Source organism: Chaetodon trifascialis, chromosome 17 (genome assembly GCF_039877785.1).
Source record: "Chaetodon trifascialis isolate fChaTrf1 chromosome 17, fChaTrf1.hap1, whole genome shotgun sequence".
Lineage (NCBI taxonomy): Eukaryota > Metazoa > Chordata > Actinopteri > Chaetodontiformes > Chaetodontidae > Chaetodon > Chaetodon trifascialis.
This window is the reverse complement of record NC_092072.1, coordinates 17,421,349-17,442,362: the sequence shown is the minus strand read 5'-3', so window position 1 is coordinate 17,442,362 and position 21,014 is coordinate 17,421,349. Positions and strand designations below refer to the sequence as shown.

The window sequence follows — 21,014 nt, the reverse complement described above, 5'->3', positions numbered from 1 at the left end:
AATATTATTACATTTTAACACCGAAAGACTGTTTTTTAAGACACCCGTGTCAAAATATAACCCAAGACATACTGCGCATGCGTACTGATCAAGCGGAAGCTCTATGTGCGCTAGGCGGAAGCTGTGACGGCCTTTCTGCTCCCGGACTGCCATCATGGTGAGTTCGCCATGAGAGTTTTAGCATTTCTAAGTCAAATTTCTTTTTATATATGTCACTGTTCTGGAGCAACAACATTACTGTGTGTTGCTAACATACTCAAACGCACATTTGTGGAGTGTTTAATAAGGGAATGTCGGTTTATGTCAAGTTTTAACGCTATGTCTGTAAGATGTCGGCTATTGCCCGCATTACAACGTGGTCCTGAAAGCCGAGAGGGCCGAGAACTCATCGGCTAAGCAAACCCATTCCTTTTCTTTTGACCCCAGAACATCGTCTTTTCATCAATGTGCTTACGACGTTTTTCATATTAAATTAACTTCATACTCACTGTTCCATCCAGGCCTGTTTTGTGAACAGCACATGAGTCGTTAGCAGCAACATTAACGTTAGCTAGCTAGCTTACCTAGCGTTAGCTACTGTAACAGTATTTATCAGCTGTCGCGATAAAGTGCAGCGCTACAAGCTGTGTCGGACAGTTCCTCAACTTTTACACTGATCTGTTGTCCTAGAAGTAGATGACTTATGTTGTGCGTCTGTACTGAAATGTAGTAGACAAAGAAAATACTGCTGCAGGCCTTCTTTTCAGTTTCAGTCATTTCTGATGTGCGGTCCTCTGGTGTCTTTCTCAGGTGTTCAAACGCTTCGTCGAGATCGGCCGCGTTGCCTACGTCTCTTTCGGACCCCATGCTGGCAAGCTGGTGGCCATCGTAGATGTCATCGACCAAAACAGGGTGAGCGCCCTTGAGGATGGTTGATTTATCAGTGTTCACTCCACTTTCCACGTTTTAATATTGTTTTCTTGTCTGTCCCCCTTGCTTTTCAGGCTCTTGTTGATGGTCCATGCACAGGTGTGAAGAGGCAAGCCATGCCCTTCAAGTGCATGCATCTCACAGACTATGTCATCAAAGTACCCCACAGGTGAGTGGGGGCACTGGTCAGATCCTTCCACCAACAATCCTTCTAAGAAGCTGGTCTGTTGCTGTAGTCAACCACAGATTTGTGTCCGTGCTACACTGCAAGCACTTACATAAGTGCATCATTGTGACTACCTTGCCTGCAGTAACTCTGGTGTCTTTTCTTTAGAAATCTATGTATGAAGTAGTTATATGTGATGAAACATTAATGATGCCTCAAGTATCAGTACTGACTGCATGTGATGGTTCACAGTGCCCGCCAGAAGTTTGTGAGGAGAGCCTGGGAGAAGGCCGGAGTCAACGAGAAGTGGGAACAAAGCAGCTGGGCCAAGAAGATTGAGGCTAAAAAGAAGGTAAAGGCTGTGTTTGTGTTTCTGGTCACTGCCATCATATTAGATATTAGCATACACAGGAGCATCTAAGAGAGACACCATTACAGCAGGAGCAGTGTCTTGGATTTGTTGTTGGATTTCTTGGCTTCTGCAGCCATATGGTGTTGTGTTTTTAAGACATGGTCCACTGATCTTGGAAATGTCTAAAACGTGGCTTTAGACTTGGAGAAGTTGCGGTTTTTAGTCTTGTTTAGTCTGTAGCTGTTTTGTAAACGTTGTTAAAATGGATCAAATGTGGATAAACATTGAATTTGAGTTATGCTGGAAATGTAAACTTTACATGCCGTTATTGACTCTTCTTGTGAAAGCCTAGGTAGTTGTTGGGATAAGGTTGTTAATGGTTAGGTCAAGATACTGATTCCCATCTCACCTGGGCGTCTTATCAGAGCATCTGGGGGGTATTTAAGTGACAGATGACATGTGCTGCTCAACACTGCAAGGTTTCCTCCAGATACTGGTCAATCTAATTTTAATCCAGTACCTAACATTAACTGTGCATCCAGCTTAGTGTGTGATGACAGCTGTTCTGTCATGTGAGATTTAATCCTCACACGTTTCCAGCAAATTGTGACTGATTTATAAAGCAAATGCATGTGTGAGACTGAACGATCACTACTGAGCTGAGCCTGACAGATCCTGATGGCATTGTGTTTTTTCAGTGGTTAATTTAGGTTGAGGTAAAGAATGTATTTACTCCCCCCAGCAGCTATTGGAAACTGTGGATTGGTTAACGCATACTTAACATTGGAGATATATTGTACAGTCTCACCAACACTTGCCAGTTAGCCCGAATGATGTCACATACACCATGATAATGCAGTTGCCTTGTTTAAGCTCATTTTTCCCCTCTCAGTGCTAAACTGTGGTGACCACCCTTCATTAAAGGGGTTTTCCCCACTTTTGAGGTTGTGCTGCACACCAGCATGGCCAAATGATCAGCTAGGTTGTATCTCTGACCCTGACTTCTTGGTAATCTTTGCAGAGGGCCAAAATGACCGACTTTGACCGCTACAAGGTGATGAAGGCCAAGAGGATGGTAAGTGCAACAGAGACTGCTAAATTTTCTTATTTAGGCATGTTTCATTACACAACACAAGCTTATGCTGCAGCCCACTGCAAGCTGGAAGTTAATAGTTTTTAGTCATAAATGCATCTCAGTGCATCTGTTCAGGAATACACAGACAACCGCAGCAAGCTGATGTTAAAGGTAATTCTGCTTACTGTTAACAGTGTGCGCCACCATACTGCGCTGATGTCGTGTTTGTGTCAGGGAACCAAGTTCCACCTGCAGTGGATTGCAGCATCAATCTTGGCTGTTCAGTATGAACAAACAAGGAGAAAAACTCATGTTGAGCGTGCATGTAATTGTCAGGAGTAATTTTCTTCATCTTATTTAACATGCTGAAATAGTAAATACTTGTTTTTATTTGTCTTTTTTTTCTAGATAATTGATTTTTCTAAGTGTAGTCAGGTTTAGCTGCTGCAGCATCCCTGTTGTCCCTCAGAATAAATGTTTTCTTTTTGACTCAACACACTGCTCTCAGTGTGTTTGTGTTACCCGTGACGTCATTAAGTACAGTGTCCTTCATTTTAATAAGAACTCCCTGATAGTTTATTATGAATTCAGTTATAAGGGGTCCACTTCTAAGAGATGGGTGAGCATGGTTGATTTAGTAAGGCCAGCTCTCAGATGAACCCTGACGATCGTCCAGCTCGCTTTGTGAGGCGGCTCGTGTCGTGCTGTCGTTGGACGCAGCTGTGTTGAAAGTCAGCGACGTCTTGCAGACAGCTGACTAAACTGCTGCAGCTAATGAGATTAATGATGGCTCAGTGTGATTTATGCCTCATCCACACATGTTTTAACAGAGTTTCCCTCCTTCATTCTTAAAAATGATCCAGTCAACGTGGCCACTGATTTAATAAAGAGGGAGTTTTGAAAAATCCCAGCATACATGTGGACTGGGCATTAATTGTGCCAATGAACAGACATTGTTAAGTTAGCGTTGTTGTCAGTGCTCACTTTTTGGCCAACAGATGTAATTTGAGATTTATTGACTGAGTTGCAGCTTGATTTAAGATCCTCTGTTTAAAGGGTCCATTAGTTTAAGTGTAAGGTGTGTTGATTCCACAGCAGTTTTTAATAAACACGTGTTATGTTTTTGCTTCTGCAGAGGAACAAGATCATCAAGCATGAGGTGAAGAAGCTCCAGAAGGAGGCAGCAAAGAAGTGAACAGTTTTCATTCAATAAATCTCCTGTTCAATTGTTCATCTGTGTCTCGTCTGCTTTTTTTTGTCCACTTGGCAAAACATGTCATGGTTCAAGTAGATTTTTCACCTCTGCTGTCTTTATGAGTGAACTCTGTGGACCGCCAAATGCCAGCCTCCAGAGTGTTACATGAATATTTAAAATCTGAATGTGAAGGGTTCTGCAGGACATAATCTTGAACTGAACTCACATTTGGATGGTGTATCCAGCTGAATGCAGAATGTAGTCTGCAGGTGGTCAGCCTTCATACAGTGGTGTAGTGCTTCAGCCTTCATCTATGGTTGGTTTGTTATTGAGTAGCTGTGTTCACATACAGGTAACAGTGAGTCAGTTGTTGCTCAGTTCAACAATCATTAAGCCAAAGGATCTGTAAGGGAGGTATCGCTGACATTCAGTTAGTCCGTTCAAACCACAGGATCAGTAATAAATAAACTTTGGGTGGCGGGTTGTTACATAATCTTACCCTCTCCCACCCGCCTTCTTTTTTACACATGTAGCACACTGAGATAATGCAGAAGCGGTCTAGTGACTTCTGATGAAGAGTAGTATGATCAGACTCCTCAGTGTCTTGGACTAGTTTTCTTCTAGTGTGTTTTTACACTGATGAGGGAAGAGGTAAGAGTTGGTTCAGATCATGCTCAGCTAAAAAATGAGAAATTACTTTAAATACAGGGTGCAGAGCTCCTGCAGGAAGGTCTACTGGGCCGTTGAATTTCGTGAACTATAATACTGATGTGTTTATTACCTGCTTTTCTTCATCTCCTCTTCCCCTGTGATTGATTTGGATTGATGGACAATCCACTAAGTGCGTCTTCACTACGGCCCTGATAATGTTAAGTCATTTGATTTAAATACTGGATCAAATTGCATGTTTGTTTGTTTTGTGCTAAGAAGCCCTCTGTCCACTAGATGGCAGCGCCGGCCAGTGGTGGGCCATGACCCCTTTGTCTTTTTTTCCACCTGATTTGAAAGAATCAGAATAACCAAGGCAAAAGCTCTTCACATGCATGAGCTTGATTTGGCAAAGTCCTCTACAGACCAAACACTTGGATGAACTGTTTGCCAACAGGAAAAGGCATAATTGTTAAACTGTCACTCAAACAGACCACCACACAGTGCTGCCTGTCACCAACGGCCTTGACTTAAACCCGGTGCTTGGGCAGCCTGCAGCCCAGTCCTGGCTGAAGTGAACCATCATGGTAGGAGATGCTGCCACCAGCCGAACAGGTTCTGCTTCAAATCTCAGAGAGGAGCTTGTAAATATTACATAACAGCATGCTTGCACACTGCCCAGCGCAAAAACAGGGACACACAGTTTATGCCAACCAGCACACCTCCCACCACCACCACCACCACACACCAGGCATTGGATTCCTCCCTGACAGCCTGAGAAATGTGATGGAGGAGAGGAGGGTGGTGGAGGAGGCCTGGGGACAACTCACTCTGCGGCCTCAGTGACAGCCTGCTTGGATTTTATGCAGAAATATGAAAGCTGATAATGACCCATTGTTCTTCAGTGGTCTGATTTATGGTGTGAATACCACTTTTATCTGTCACCCTCACAGTTCATGTGAATGCCTGCGGCTACGATCCAGACATGAACACAGGCGGAGATAAAGCTGAAGCGCGTTTGTGTTATTATCGTGGGCCTTGATAAACACGCTTTTCTCTGAGCGTCGTTCTGACGTCAGAGATGAAGTGCCGAGGCGCAGTGATGATAGAGGTGTCAAGAACTAGTAAAGACACCGGAAAGCAGGCCAATCCCACTTTAAAAAATAAAAGCATTCACATCCAGTAAGGCAACCCGAAAGTGAAGCTGAGCTTGACGTTTTCAAGGATTCAGTTTTAGAGTCATTTCTTTCTCGAAGCTGATCTTACTTAAAGCTAAAGACATAATGAAAAATAAAACTATATTTTACATATTCTACCTCTGTGCCCCTGTGTTAATTGTTATATAATAATCGTTGAACTTAGGAATGTACACATACTTATGTATCCAATCAAATGTGATTTCTTCCACTGAATTCTGTTTATTTTCCCCAAAATTCTTCCAAAGTTGTAATATTTGAGGACCAAAATTCTAGAAAGTGTCACATGCAAGCACACTGATCAGCAATTAATTATCTTTTGACGTGGTTAGTTTCCCGAGGTCCACAAGGTATAAGGAGTAAGTGAGGAAAGAAGATGAAATCCAAAGTAAAAGGTCAATGTTACATATCATATATATGTATATATATATGTATCCCTCCACCCCCCCCCCCCCCCAAAAAAAAAAACACATCTCAATAATACTTAGAAACAGTAGTTGAAAAAACAGTAAGAACGTAAAATGAATAATTGCTTTATTAAGCCCAAAAAGTCCTCAAAATAGATTCATCTCATACTACTGAACTGGAAACTACTAAAGGATATTGCTTTTATTTTGAAAGCAATATTTCCTGTTCTACCCTGCTACCTGCGTTTGTTTGACGCAGCAGAAACAGGGAGAGGGGGAGAGAAGGAGGGAGGTTGAGTTGACAGTGTGACAGACTTACACGGGGACTCATTGGACTAATCGTTGGCCGGTTTGCTGTCAGTCGGTACCGAGCGTTTACTTGACCGCCGGAGGATTTCAGCCTCGGTGAAAGCCGCCGCTCACCGCCCGGAGCCCCGCACACTCCCGCACGGTTGAAGGGAACAGATAGGACGGCTGGCGCTGTGGTAAGTGGGGCTGGTGGAGCGCATGCAGGCTGGAGCTGAGGGCCCGTGTAGTAATATGTGTCAAGTTCGCTGGATTTCAGTCGGGGACTTTTCTTGAATGCGCATCCTTCGAGGCGCATTTGAGCATGCTGCCCGTGTCCTCACCGCTTTCATGTGAGAGCTGTTGGCGCAGGCTGCACTGCACTGTCATGTTATTGTGGATGCAGCCAGCAGGCATGTTGACAGCACAGGGGGACGAGGGGGGTCCCATATGGACAGCAGCACCTATATATAATATAGCTGGTGCAGTGGAGAGCGGTCAGCGCAGTCTGAACGCAACGTTTTGATCATGAAAGATGATACACATGATGCTACTAATACTCCTACTGTCTCCATCTATTGACTTAGAGTGCCCCGTGGTGGTGTGTAGTGACTTATTATGGTCACACGGCGTAGGTGTCAGTGCTGAAGAAACGTGTTTATGTTATTTGTGCACAGGCTGCACATAATCAGTGTGTGTAAATAAAAAGACTGAATCCTACTGAAAAAACACTCTATGGCCCCTGTTTTTCCAGATCTGTACAGCAGTTTAGGTGACACTAAAATCCTGTGTTGTCATTGTAATATTCTCCAGATGTGCAGTGTTTCCTGGCATATTTGTATTGTATTTGTAAGCAGTGGTTCCCAACCTGGGGATCTGGATCCTTGTAAGGGGCCACAAATATGTTCTGAGTGGTCCAAAAAAAAAAAAAAAGTTATTTTTTTAGCCTTTTCTTTCTTGCTGAAGCTTGTGACCTAACTTGGGTACCTTAGACTCATTGATATCACCAGGAAACTGATTTTCCAGAGAGGTCACATCTTGATTCTCAGAGGCTGTGAGAGTTTAGCAGCTATCATAACAGGTCCTTGACCTCATGTGTGTGTTTGTGCGCAGGCATGCACACTGCTTCCTCGTAAAATCAATACACCGCCAGCACCGTGATTGTTACACAACCAACCTCGAGGTGTGTTTGACCGGTACGCCGCTGTGCTGTACTGTGCTGACATGTCAGAGAGCCTGGAAAGGCTTTGCAATTAACATACCAAACATACGAAAGTGAGCGAGACCAGCATAGACAGATTGAGATGTCACCTTCCTGTTGAAAGAAAAATGACTCATTCTTCTCTCACAGGTACAATTCTCCTAGTGAGGATCACATGAAAACCACAAAGAGCTTGCTGGGCTTTCATAGTTTCCTTTGAGCAAACGCAGACTGCTGGTGGGTTGGAGACGGTTTGATTTTTTCCCCGTTTTACTCTGTCTGGTGATGTTGTTAGGCGTCTTCCCTGGCGACGGTTATTATGGTTTCCTTTTGTCTCTGTCAATCCAGGTGAGCGGGGCACACCTAGGTGAGGATCACCTCCCAGGAATGTTCTCTGCCCGTACACGGTGTCTCTTTCTGCCATCTCTGGGCTCTTGACGTGCAGGTAGATTACTGGAAGAGGAATGCAAGTCCCTCCCTGGAGGCTTTCTTTCAAAATCAGGGCCGTGAAGCAACACGCTGTATGACGACAGCTGTTTCTAGTGAACAGAGCGGAGGGTCAGACATGTGAGCCTGGTGGCGTTGGACATGATTTGATTGAGATTGGGAGAGTTTCGTCACCCATGAGAGGAGAAAAACATCACCGATTGTGACACAATTCAGAATGTAGCAGAGGATGATTAGAATGATGCAATGTATTAACTAGGGCTGATCAGATGATGAGTAGATCACCAGAAGGTTGACCGGCGAGACTTTCATAATCATTTAAGCATGAAAAATGCTGAAGATTTGCTGGTTCAAGGTTCTCAAATGTGAGACTTTTCTCCTTTTCTCAGTTTGGGATCATTGTTAATTGAATATCAAGGTGTCATCTTGAGTTTTAAAAATTTCTTTCATGCTTTTTTTGACATTTCAACTAATTTATGAATGGAAAAAATAATCAACAGATTAACTGATCGTAAAAAGAGTCTTTAGTTGAAGCCCAGCACTTTTTTGGGATTTCCCTTTATCAGTGCTGAGCTGAAATGTCTCGTCAGCACTTAAACCCACAGTATTTGACTTCTGCCACGAGGGGTCCCTCAGTCAAAACAATGAAACAAAAAATGGAGTTTGTTGATGACATGAGGCAGCGTGGGATCATGGGAGTTGTTGCCTTTCATTGTTAAACAGCCAACATTGCAGATGAAAATGAATAAATCATGCCCACTAGCTAGCTCGCCCCCTTCCTCCCTCACACTCTGACATCACATCAGGTGCTTCTCATGTTTCTCTGGAAGTCAACTAGACTTGGTAAAGGGCATATGACATCGGTAATTCAGCGACGCATTACATAATCAGTGTGAGTGACTTCTTCCCTCTCTCTCTTGTTGCACCATCCTCAGATCCCAAGAAGATGGAACTGAATTGATCCCAGCAGTACAAGCTACCTCGAGAGGCCCGCAGCTGGTCTAGAATCAGCTGAACCGCTGCCACAAACCTCACCTACCTTCAGCCCGCTCAGGAGGAGATGGAGAACTGACCGCAGACCAGCAGGCAACAGAAGGCAGCTCCTCCCTCCCCGTCCACCAGCAGCCATGGCGGGCCTCAAACGCCATCATGATGGGAAGATCGCCGGGCTGTATGACCTAGACAAGACGCTGGGCCGCGGACACTTTGCTGTGGTCAAACTAGCCCGACATGTATTCACTGGGGAAAAGGTATGCTCGCCCATGTCTGTGCATGCAAGTGCAATGCTTTTATGTCAGTTGAATTTCCTCATATTTAGACAGCTTTAAATAGATTTCAGCCTCACCCTTAGAGACAGACATATCAAAAATGGGTTAGTGGTAACACTTGTAGACATCCGAGTAATGTCTGTGATGAATGGTGGATTGATTTGCCAATATGTTGTGTTGATCTTGGCTTTTATGAGTGTTTTAGAGGTTGTTTCTAGAGGCGCTCCCAACCTGATAAGACTGAACACTAAATACCTGCAATAGTTGGAGGCTGGGGCAGATGCCTATCATCAGTTTTTTCTCACTATGCTGCTCGTCTAGGTTGCCGTGAAGGTGATAGATAAGACTAAGCTGGACCCGGTGGCGCGGGGCCACCTTTTCCAGGAGGTGCGATGCATGAAGATGGTGCAGCACCCCAACGTGGTGCGCCTCTACGAGGTCATCGACACGGCCACCAAGCTCTACCTCATCCTGGAGCTGGGAGACGGAGGAGATATGTACGACTGCATCATGAAGCATGACGGAGGCCTCACTGAGGAGGTGAGCAGCAACATGGCGGCCAGTAGGTTGGCATATGCTCGATCCTTCAACTGGCAGATGAAGGTTCATCCTCTCTGAATAAGTGTCCTCCTGCGATTGGATGAGAATGGCCGATGTTGAAGTCTCCAGGGAACAGAACTTGGGTGTAGTACTTTTTTTGTTTTAGTTGAGGCTGTCTTGGGGAAATCCAGTGAAGGACATTCAAAGGTAGTTAGAAGCTCACCAATGCATTGCGCATACAGATTCACCAGGAGGCAACTGTAGGACATTGAAAGACAACACACTACACTACGAGTTAAGCAGGGGAAAAGGGATGAGATGTTCTCAGTGGCTCCTTGTGGACTTTTTACGTCCACTTGCTGGTGCACAGTGAGATTTACACTTACCAACATACTTATTCCACTGAGATTCATTGCTGTTGCTTTCTACCATTCCTGTCTCTCCTCTTCAAGGTGGCCAAGTGTTACTTCGCCCAAATCGTCCACGCCATCTCCTATTGTCACCGGCTGCACGTGGTGCACAGGGACCTGAAGCCCGAGAACGTGGTGTTCTTCGAGAAGCAGGGCGTCGTCAAGCTCACCGACTTCGGCTTCAGCAACCGCTTTCAGCCCGGGAAAAAACTCAACACCTCCTGCGGCTCGCTGGCCTACTCCGCACCTGAAATACTTCTGGGGGACGAGTACGACGCTCCTGCTGTGGGTAAGTCCTGATGAAGCACTGATGTGAGGGAGTTGTGGTTTCTGCAGCGGGGAGCGATTCTTACTGATTTATCAAAGTAAGGTAGTTGTTACAGCTGTTACCTTTACTGGAACAGGACATTGTCTCAGTCGGTAGTCCAGTGTGTGCTGCCAGCAGCAGGTCATGGTACAGGCTGTCCTGTACTGTATATCACCTTGGTTGATTGATACTTTCACATTCACGCACTCGTTATCTGCTGATATGACCTACTGATATCCATGCATACGCTGCACTATGTAACCTACAGCAGCAGTCCCCAACCGTTTTTGCTCCACGGACCGGTTTCATGTAAAGCAATAATTTGACGGAGCAGAATAGAAAAAAATAAAAACAACTGATGGTTGGGGACCGCTGACCTACAGTCCTTTTGATGGCACATTGGCAGCTTTATCATCTAGCTGATAGAAGGAGAGGAACTGCTCAAAGCTCAGAAGGTGTTATCGTTCTCGGAAGTTTGGAAATTAGACCATAACCTAATCCAGGAAGTGGCAGTCCTACGCCTGCAGTGTATTCATGTCTGCAGTTTGCGTTCATCGACAGTCTTGGCCTTAGTGTATATAATAAAATCTGATGTCCGATTGGGCTGAAATTGGTTTCCCCGCACTTCTCAACGCTCTCTTCTTCTGCGGTTGCAGTGTACACAAACCTCAAGCAGCCCGGCCATCGTCTCTCCCATTGATAGTGGCACCAATCCTCGCTGAGCCACAGCTTAGGTATTAGATTAAAATGTAATGGAAAATAAATGAAACAGAGGCGTGCAGATTGAGGGGGGAAAGAAGCGTAGGGGGAAAAACGGCAAGAGAGAAGGGAAGAGTGAGAGAAAGCATCAGTAGGCCCTCTGTCTACCCAGAGGCCACTGCGTCAGAGCAAGGGAGAAGCATTTTCTATTTTTCTGACTGAGTGGATATGCAGTGGCTATTTTCTTCTGTCTGCCTTCGCTCCATCTCAGTCTCTTTTGTGCCGAGCAGATGCTCCCAAATATTGAGAGTGGAGTAATAATAGTCTCTGTTATTTGACTGCGTGTGTGGTTTTGGAGGATTGTGTGGGTAGCTGTACATGTGAGGTCAGCTGTCCTGTAAAAGCCCGTCTGAGCACTTGACCCAGATGACAAATCAGACGTTAGTGGACATTTTTAGTGCATGTGTGTGCATGTGTTCCGTCCTGCGGAGGCTTCATACAGCCTGCGTGCTATTGTTCATTCAGCTGAGATGATAATGTTTTGATTGCATGGATTATCCACCCAGCCGGGATGTAATATCGTGTGATTCTATCAGCGGTGCAGTTTGATGTGGAACAGGCTGAATGGAGGCCAGCAGTCCTGACGTTCAGGCCTTTGAGGTAACATGGCCTGGGATCACGTTGCTGCCAAGGTACCTGCTGACAGTCTGCAGGGTGCTGAGTTTTGCTGGTGACGCGCCAGGTGGCGGCGAGCCCAGCCTGCCGCAGAGATAAAGAGGCTGTCCTGGCCTCGAGTCGGCCCTGTGCGGAGTTTGCTGCTCTTTTGAGGAAGTGCTGAAAATAATTTGAGATGAAAAGTGATCCAAAATAGAGAGCGGAATGTTGCACCAGTAGTCAGGCCTGCACGGCGTACAGAAGGAGCCAATTAGCAAGAGCTGAGCGTTCCAAACAACAACAAAAAAAAGCAGAGAAAAAGCCACATTTATTTTTTCATCCTAGGTGTCAAGTGCTTTTACCAGCAGAAAACTTCATCATTCTCTCACATGCTTCAGCATCAGGACTACGGCTGCAAAGAGAAATCATTTTCTGTATTGATTTATCTGTTTGTTTTCTCAATTAAACATTTGGTCTAAATCATATTCTCCCAGCTCATAGTCTGTCTTACCAGCAGCCCAAACTCCAGCCTCTGAAGAACAGAAATACATGGTTAAAGACAAACAGTGAGTTAACAAAAGGAATTTTTAGGACAGAATAACCCAGAGTGTGGGAAATGTGCTGAAAATGTGAAGGAAGTGGCCGATTTGACACAGTGCAAGCATGTTTGTGCACTTAAGGGAGCAGATGATGGACTAATAAGCGCTATGAAAAGATGCCTGCGCCTTGATGTAATGCAGTGTGTGGGCTCTCTCCTTTTTGTCTCCAGTAAATGGAAATTTAAATATAGATTTCTGCTTCCTCTTCAAGAAGCACAAGCTGCACTTCAAAAAAAAAAAAAAAAGAACTTACCTAATAGCAATTACAAAGAACATATCCTGGGCACATGCATAATTCAGAGCGTATCTGTGCTTAATGAACATGCACAAGTGTTTTTTGTTTGTTTTTTTTTAAGAAAAAGATGTTGCATAATGATCAGCAGGACAGGATGCAGAACTTGGCCGACTCAGCCTCGGGGTTAACAGTGTCAAGGCGCAAGGGAGAGGTTGTTGGTTATCCCAGGGAAGCAGTTGGTGTTAAAATGCAATGCAGGACAGCAGAAAGGCGTGTTTACACTCCCAGCTGTTGCGGATAAGTAGCCGGCGTCATTAGCCCAAGTGATGCTAATGTGCAGTGATGTGAGCGGTGTTATCCAGAGATGTGTCCGCCATCTGGTTTATAAATAAAGTTATCGCGGAAGGAAGTTTGGTGGACCGCTGACGCAAGTAATGAAGGAGCAGGGTCACGGTTGCTAGGATACGTTGGCTATGGGTAAGATGGTGGTGGGGACTGCAGCAGCGTTTGCTCCCTCCATCAGCAGTATGAGACGCTCCTTCACAGCCGCAGAGCAATAAATACCCGCCACCCACAGTGAACTGGCACATTTGCTTTACCAGATTGAAATCTCCAGCGTATCCTGGCAAACTGCAGATATGAAGAAATGTGAAGGCATCACCAGTGATGGAGAGGAGGAGAAACCCACTTAAACTCAGTTTACCACCTTTCTTTTTTTTTTTTTTACAGACTGAGTCTTTAATACACTTAACCAATGCAAGCTACACGAGCACGGCGTCTTTTCAGGTTGTCACTGATTCGTTTGTTCTTCCTTTGGAGAAAAAGTCATCCGCTTCACAGGAAGTATTTTCAAATTTCCTAATATTTGCAAGAACTGATATCTAAGCAGCCATGGCAAAGAGAGCGTCACCAGAAAAGATGACAGAAAGTCACACGGTTGCTTTAATCTATCAAATTAAAACCTTAAAGCGCCTTAAAGCTGCAGTCATGAACATTTTTATATTAGCAATTTAGGAGATTACTATATTTAACGTCATGGTGACAAACCCACAAAGAATCATCACCCAGCTCTGCAGTTCCCTTCACCTTAACTGATCTTTTTAGCATCTTTGAGCTTTGTTTTGGTTTAATGGCTGATACCTCAGCGCTGCGTCCACAGCTTGTTCCACTGCCGCCAAACGTATGCAAAATATGCCCTTATTTCTCAAATGCAAACAAGTGTGTATAACTAAACGCATTTCGTTTTCATGCATTTGAAAAAGTGATTGATGCTGTGCTGATTGATGCTCTGCTAACCACTTCAGCGGCACGCTGTCAGGCTTTAGCGGGCCTCTCTGTGGGAGTGCAGGTGCACAGGCTACCTGATTTCATTATGCAACTTTTAGAAGAAAGCAGTGCCACAGGAAATATATGATATAATATGATATATGGCTTTTAATGATGAGTTATAATTAATAAAGAAGATTATTTCAATATGATCAGAACTACAACAAATAATAGTAAAAAAAAAAAAAAATTTAAACTAAAACAAAAATATGAACAGATCCAGATATGAGAAATCTGGTGTGGCATGTGCCCCCCTTATCTTGAATGGGAGTGACGCATCAGGCGGAATGTGTGTCAGTGGACCATCCTGCTGACCAGAGCGGCGGAGAATGCCCAGAGCAAAAAGTTGCTCTTTTAAAATGGATAATCAGACCAAAAGAACTGTTCCATGAAATTAGCATTTGTATGAAGCTTGAGGGATGAACACGTTAACCCACTTTCCTACGACCGTGTGTTTGTGTGGGAGCGCGTGCGTGCGTGTGTGTGAGCATGACGCCGGCGGCAGGCAGCAGTGCAGAGCTTCATCCCTGGTTAGACAGATGTGTCCTAAGCCAGAACATATTTATGGAAATGGCTCTGATCGAATATGATTCATGCTTCATTTGAGGTGGGGGGAGACAGCTCTTGTTTTTTTATATCTAGGTCACTAAGCAGAAAGGACATGTGTGCTTCATTTTGGTGTCAGTCACCCTTATTTCTTACATTTCTGTGGCCACCCTCCCTAAAAAATTCACACTTATTACGTGCCACGCGAAGATGTTTTGGTATGAGCAGACAGCATTCTCTCTGTGTCTCTGCAGATATCTGGAGTCTGGGGGTGATCCTCTTCATGCTGGTCTGCGGTCAGCCCCCCTTCCAGGAGGCGAACGACAGCGAGACGCTGACTATGATCATGGACTGTAAATACACAGTCCCTCCACACATCTCCCATGCATGCAGAGAGTGAGTAACACGCACGTGCATACCCACACAGATGGACGGAGTACTCTGCTGGTGCTGCATATTTCATGTTTGTAGATGTGTGAAGGAAAGAGGACCGGCCTCTCTTCTGCTGCTTCCTCTGTCGTCCTGCTTTTTGCTCGGTGCTGCAGTCAGCTGCTCCGCCAGAGATGCAGTGCCGCGTTAAGTGTATCTAATGCACCCTTTAAAATCGGCCTTTCTATTTTTAACATTGTGAGGGTTTTTTTTTTTTTTTTAACGATGCATCAAGGCAGAGAGGGCAAAATAGGTGTTGTGCACTTTTTGAGTGGCTCTAGCTTTGAAAGTGCGTTGTTTTTGGACGCAGCATCGTTAGATTATGTTGACTTTGGCACATGCTTCAAATACTGCCACACATCCTGTTCATGCGTTGTTTGTTTGAACCCTTTGGCACATTGTTCACCCATGTGGTCTTGAGGAAATGGCGCGTCTTCCTATTTCGTGTGAATGATCCAGCCACTGGCGTTAGTTGCACAACCCGTCTTAGCTAGACTGCAACAAATGCTAAAGGTGAGTCCTTGTTTACAGGATTAACCCTTCATCGTCTAATTCTGCTTTATCAAAACGTGGGAGTTTTTTCAAACTTTTGGCCACATTTATGCAACATTAAATTAGTTCAAGCAGAGCACTGAAGCTGATTTGCACCAGCTGCTTCGCTCAGTCTTCACAATTACTGGATCGACCATCAATGTGTGACTACCTGCTAACTTGTACAACCAATATATGTGTATCTCAACGCAGTGAGAGTACTGACCAGATGTTTCTGTGACTGCCTCCAGTCTTATAGACCGCATGCTGCAGAGGGACCCCAAGAAACGAGCCACCCTAGACGAGATCGAGGGCCACGAATGGCTTCAAGGTGTCGACCCCTCCCCAGCCACCAAGCTGTCCACCCCTCTGGTGTCCCATCGCAGCCTGTCAGAGGAGGAGCACGGCTCCATCATCCAGCGCATGGTGCTGGGCGGCATCGCAGACCGAGACACCATAACTGAGTATGTGTCCCTCTCTCTCACTCACACACATAAATTAACACGCAGCTTTTCTTTCCTGTGTAATCTCCCAAAATTTGCCATGGTTCACGCATTCAACCGCAGCTTAATTGAGTGTCATCAACAGTTTAATTGTCATTAACAACCAGCTGGCAGTCAATCCTGAGCTGTTGCCATGTCAAATTAAATCTCTACCCCCGTCACTTCCTTTTGACTCACGGTCAGGGCTTGGTGCTCATCTGTGTTTTGATATGTGTGTGTGTGTGTATATGAGTGTTGGCATGCGTGCGTACCTGTGTGTGAGTTTCGGAATTCAAAGTGGTTTGTCTCTCCATCTTCTCAGGGCTCTGGAGTCGAATCAGTACAACCACATCACAGCTACATACTTCCTGCTGGCTGAGAGGATGCTGAGAGAGAGGCAAGAGAAGGAGCAGCACAGCCAGACACGATCGCCCAGCCCCAGCAAGGCCCAGTTCAGGTGCATGCACGCACACGCACGCACGCTCGCACACAAACAAACACGCACACAAACACACACACAAACACACACACAAACACGTTTCTTGAGACAGACAGAGTGCTGCCTCTGCAGTGCTGCGTCCTGTCAGCTTCCAGAAGTCAGATTTGACAGCAGATGGACAGATGGAGTCTTTTTTTCAGTGGAGAATGAAGGACGGACTGAGAATAGAAGAGAGGGTGCACATAAGTAACATTGTGAGGGATTCAAAACCAAAAATATCTTGAGGCAAAGCACAAAACAGCTTATATTTTCCTTATCGAGGAAGTTAAACTTATAAAACGCATTAGCTTATACTGAAATTGGAATGACAGGCTTTTTTTAATTTTATTAGGAGAAAACTTTAAGCAAAGTTTTAAGAATTTGAATGCATCTTCAAGTACATCTTTATATTGAGTGAAAGCAGTCTGACCCTTTTGCTTTTTAGCATTAGCAGCTATATATCTGGCGTTTAGCCCCTATTCATAGAAATTAAGTGGCTGCAGGCCAAAAGCTAACAGACAGCTAAGGGACAAATGCTGAAATATTGAGCATGAGCAACAAAAAATGTGATGATGGGATATGTATTCTACTGTAAAGCACAGACCATGCTCCCTCTGTTTTGGCTCATGTCTGATTCACCAGGCAAGACTGCCCATTTGTAATTAGCCACCCAATAAGTCATGTTAACTATCTCAACTGGTTAAGTGTGTTTACGACATGCAAATTCATTGCAAGTTCCAGCTTTTACACAACTGATGCAGATACTTTTTTTTTTCCATCTTTAGCATGTATTGGATTTAAAATGATTGGAATACAAAAGTGCTCAAACACAATTAAATATTCAAATGTAGCATTTATTTAAATAGAGAAAGTAATGTTTCTGTCAATTTATGTACACTTTCTTCTTCTGATACCACTCTCATGTTTGTATGGTAACCGTTAAGCTACAGCCAGTAGCCGGTTAGCTTAGCTTAGCATGAAGACTGGAAATGGGGGAAACGGTTAGTCTGACTCTGCTCAGACGTAACAAAATCCATTAACCAGCACTAGCTCACTAAGATACACATTTTATTGTTCTTTTAATGGATTAAACAAACTAAGTAAGTACAGAGATGGAGTCAGAAGGTGATTAGCTTATCTTAGTTGAGCTTAGCTTCACATACTGGAAACAGGGAAAGGCTGGCCTGGCTCTGTCCACAGTTCAAAAATATGTCTACTAAAGTCACGATATAAATGTACAAATGACAGTTTTTGTCATATCTAGTTACAGTATGTGCTGTGATTATTTCTTGATAATAGTGTGTCCATTGGTGAGCTGTTAACTCTGTACAGAAATAAGCTAGCTGTTTCCCCCGTGTGTAGCATGGTAAGCTAGGCTAGGCCTCAGACATGAGAGGTCTATAGGTATATTCCAGTAAACAATCTATATTCTTGGAAACAAAACAACTGAATATATTTCCCAAAATGTTGAACTTTTTTCTTTTGAAGTGCTTTTTTTGTCTCTTAAAAAATCTTCAAAAATGCCAAAGTCTGAACTTTTAATAAATACAGTATTACTAATTCTGTCCAACCCACTAAACTTTCTGTTATGTGTGTTTAACCCTTCATAGGCAGTCCTGGCCCACCAGAGTGGATGTTCACCAGGATGTCAGTGATGGCTTGGGGGGTCCAGGTATCTCCCACCCCGGGGGCCCACAGTCACCTGCCCGAAGTGCTGAGAGCCTCCACAAAGGCCCCAGACCCAAAACAGCTCTGCTGGACCTCAGCCAGCGGCAAGAGAACCACACTCCAGCATCCAGCCAGCAGCAGCCTGCTCGACAGAACCAGGAGAGGGGGCTCAGGCCTCTGGTAAAGCCCCACTCCAACCCCCTCAGGCTGAGCTCTCTGGCCTCAGTGGGCCCTTGCAAACCTCGTAGTCCCAGCCTTTTCAGCGTGGAGGAGGATGAGGAAGAAGAGGGGGAAGAAGACAAATGTCTGTCTCCTTCCGCACTACCTGCTCAAGTGGTGCTTCGTTGCAAAACCTCTTCCTCATCATCATCTATGTCTTCTGGTAACCGGCTGACGTCCCGCATGAGTGCCCCAGTTCTTAATCAAATCCATGAGGAAGATAAAGAGGATGAGGAAGAGGAGGAAAGGAGGGAGCTGCGTGGGCTCGGCCCACCCAAACCCAGCCTCAGCCTCAATCTGAACTCGAGAATACCATCGCCGTCAACGCTCATGTCATCACCTAAAACTGTTGGTGTAACAGCACCGGTTGCCGTTTTCACCCCCAGCTCAGAGACTAGTGATGATGAGACAGAAAGTTACCATAAACCAGATACGGTATCTGTGGGTGGACAAGGGGATGAGAGAGAAGGGAGGAGAGTGGATAGAGAGAAAAGGGGGTCAGGGCAGGGCAGTCCCTCCAACTGTGCCAGTCCTGGATCAGTTTCAGGTCAAGGCAAGGGAACAGCCAAAGCTGCCAGCGGCCTGGTGGAAAGCCTAAAGCTGATGAGTCTGTGTCTGAGCTCTCAGTTCCACAACCTGACAGGGGGAGGAGGGGGAAGTGGTGGCGGCAGCGGTGGTGGCGGTGGGGGGGACACCCAGGACCGTCCCGTGTGGAGGATGTGCATGGGCGGCTCCACCGGTAGCCTGGATAAGGTCTCGCTCCTGGGCGGCCCTTCACCCAGGGGGAACCTGTACCACCACCAGCCTCCGCTGGGAGACACGCTGGCGGACCCGCTGCTGGAAGGCCCCTGCACGGGCACGCTTAGGCTGGGGGAGCTGGACCTGGCCAGGGAGAACCACAGGAACATGAAGAACCGCGTGCTGCAGATGCCTCTGAGCGACAAGACTCTGTCCGTCAACATCCACCGGAGTCCCAAGGAGGGTCTTCTGTGTACCCCCACCCCACACAGCTGCTGCCAGGTCATCTAGAGCTCTACAGACAGCCGCTCCCTCAGCTGCTGCACTCCTCCACTCTCGTCAGTACATCCCTTATCATCTTGCTTTTGTTGCAGTCATGTCACCACTGGTTCATGATTTCATGTTACTTGTGCATTTTATGCTGCTTCCTATTATTTAACACTTATGGTGGATAACTGGGAGAAAGTCCAAATGCCAGCCTTGCACATTCAGAGACGCAAAAAGTCTCTACGGAGGAGACTGGGTGCCATGCCAAGTATGTGAAGCACTTTCAGCAGATTAAACAGGACACTAAGGGGACATTTTAACCTGCCGGTGTGTTTTTAAATAAGAGACATTAAGTCTGGAAACACATACAGGAGGTGCTCACATCCCTACACTTGCACACTTCTATATACTGTATGTACACGTTGTACACATCCACACACACACACACACACACACCTATAATCACTCTCTGATAAGCTGATAAAGTGGCAAGCTGACGAGCTGGTGAGTTTTACTATCATGTTACATGTCGTCTTTTGTTTCACTTGATGCTGTTTTTTTTAATATCATTATTTTTTAAATTATTTTTCGAGACAATCATTTTATCCGTTTTTTTATTCTTGACTGAAAGAGTGACGTCACGACTGCGTTTTCATTCACGCGGGGACAATTAACAGGGTGACAATGGACAGCAGCACTTCTGTATGATGGTGGCACACAGTATTTTGTAGTCTATCACTGTTTTATTTTTCTATCTCGAACGTGCTCTGCAGACTCGGAAAGAAGACGCACACCCACTTGTCAAGTCTCTGCGCAGCTACACAGCAGAGTTTGTACATATGTGAATAACTTCCTAGCAGTACTCTGTACCTGTAGTATTGATGGTAAAGTTGTATTGCAGTAGAAACCTGAATACTAGATCCTTATACACTATTATTCATCACTCCTGCGGGATATTCAAGGTTTCGGTTGAACCCAGAGCCAGAAATGTGTTTAACTGCTGACAAAGAACAAATAGATTTAGAGTCTCACCTGGAACCAAACAGAGTAAATTGTCATACATTTAACGGCAGCTCTTTAAAATCAAAGCGACCACTGGGTGGAACCTAAACCATGTACATCCCGTAGCTTTCCAGGATCACGGTAGCCACTGTTGTAGCGTATTCCAAGACAAAAACAACAAAGGGGTTTTAATAGAACATAACAACACCACCCCCCCAAGTATCGGTCTGTGTAACTGGATGTGTGACCCGCCCCTAGAGGAATATATACTGTAACTTGACAGTGCATGTGTTTTGCTGTAGCAACCTTATTCTTACCCACTAAGGTCAATCCACCTGCTGTAACTACCTACGTAACAGAATCAAATGGTCACTTTACTGTAGCCTCACAGCAATACCAGCGACTGCAAAATGTACAACAAAAATGGATGTGCCATAAAATCTGTCTTGAGCATATTGTACTGTATGTACTGTATATGATAGAGATCTATTCAAATAAAATCATGTGAATGATGTCTGAGGTCTGGTTCTTGGCTTTTTTTGAGTCATGTGCATCTTTTCGTTAACCTTTTCTAGATCTGTGCACAGGTTTGGAGACAGCAGGATGAGGTGTGGTGTCAGTTGTGCAGCCATTAATGTTCATCATGATCCAAGAAAAAACAGACAAAATTAGGCTTTTTTGAGAGTAAAGGAATTCTAACTGCATTGTTCGAGAAGGTCAAAGCTACGCTCAAGG

General features: G+C 45.0%; 2 protein-coding genes across 2 annotated transcripts; both read left to right on the top strand.

Annotated features, from left to right (window-relative positions):
- The first annotated feature begins 28 nt into the window (after positions 1 to 28).
- rpl14 (ribosomal protein L14) lies at positions 29 to 3,733 on the top strand. The gene is made up of 6 exons (XM_070984834.1): positions 29 to 157; positions 790 to 891; positions 984 to 1,078; positions 1,328 to 1,427; positions 2,449 to 2,502; positions 3,638 to 3,733. The coding sequence occupies exons 1-6, from the start codon at positions 155 to 157 to the stop codon at positions 3,695 to 3,697; spliced, it is 414 nt and encodes a 137-aa protein (XP_070840935.1). The 5' UTR covers positions 29 to 154; the 3' UTR covers positions 3,698 to 3,733.
- A 2,463-nt stretch (positions 3,734 to 6,196) lies between these two features.
- On the top strand, positions 6,197 to 20,798 carry LOC139345960 (SNF-related serine/threonine-protein kinase-like). The gene is made up of 8 exons (XM_070984849.1): positions 6,197 to 6,433; positions 8,817 to 9,131; positions 9,471 to 9,689; positions 10,142 to 10,388; positions 14,720 to 14,861; positions 15,677 to 15,889; positions 16,230 to 16,364; positions 17,996 to 20,798. The coding sequence occupies exons 2-8, from the start codon at positions 9,009 to 9,011 to the stop codon at positions 19,299 to 19,301; spliced, it is 2,385 nt and encodes a 794-aa protein (XP_070840950.1). The 5' UTR covers positions 6,197 to 6,433; positions 8,817 to 9,008; the 3' UTR covers positions 19,302 to 20,798.
- The last annotated feature ends 216 nt before the right edge of the window (positions 20,799 to 21,014 follow it).

Excerpts from the sequence above, each read along its gene's own strand:
- LOC139345960 (XM_070984849.1), top strand. The coding sequence starts at position 9,009 with ATGGCGGGCCTCAAACGCCATCATGATGGGAAGATCGCCGGGCTGTAT. Across the intron at positions 9,132-9,470 it reads ATGTATTCACTGGGGAAAAG|GTTGCCGTGAAGGTGATAGA; the intron begins GTATGCTCGCCC and ends CTGCTCGTCTAG. Across the intron at positions 10,389-14,719 it reads GTACGACGCTCCTGCTGTGG|ATATCTGGAGTCTGGGGGTG; the intron begins GTAAGTCCTGAT and ends GTGTCTCTGCAG.
- rpl14 (XM_070984834.1), top strand. Across the intron at positions 1,428-2,448 it reads AGATTGAGGCTAAAAAGAAG|AGGGCCAAAATGACCGACTT; the intron begins GTAAAGGCTGTG and ends TAATCTTTGCAG. Across the intron at positions 2,503-3,637 it reads TGATGAAGGCCAAGAGGATG|AGGAACAAGATCATCAAGCA; the intron begins GTAAGTGCAACA and ends TTGCTTCTGCAG.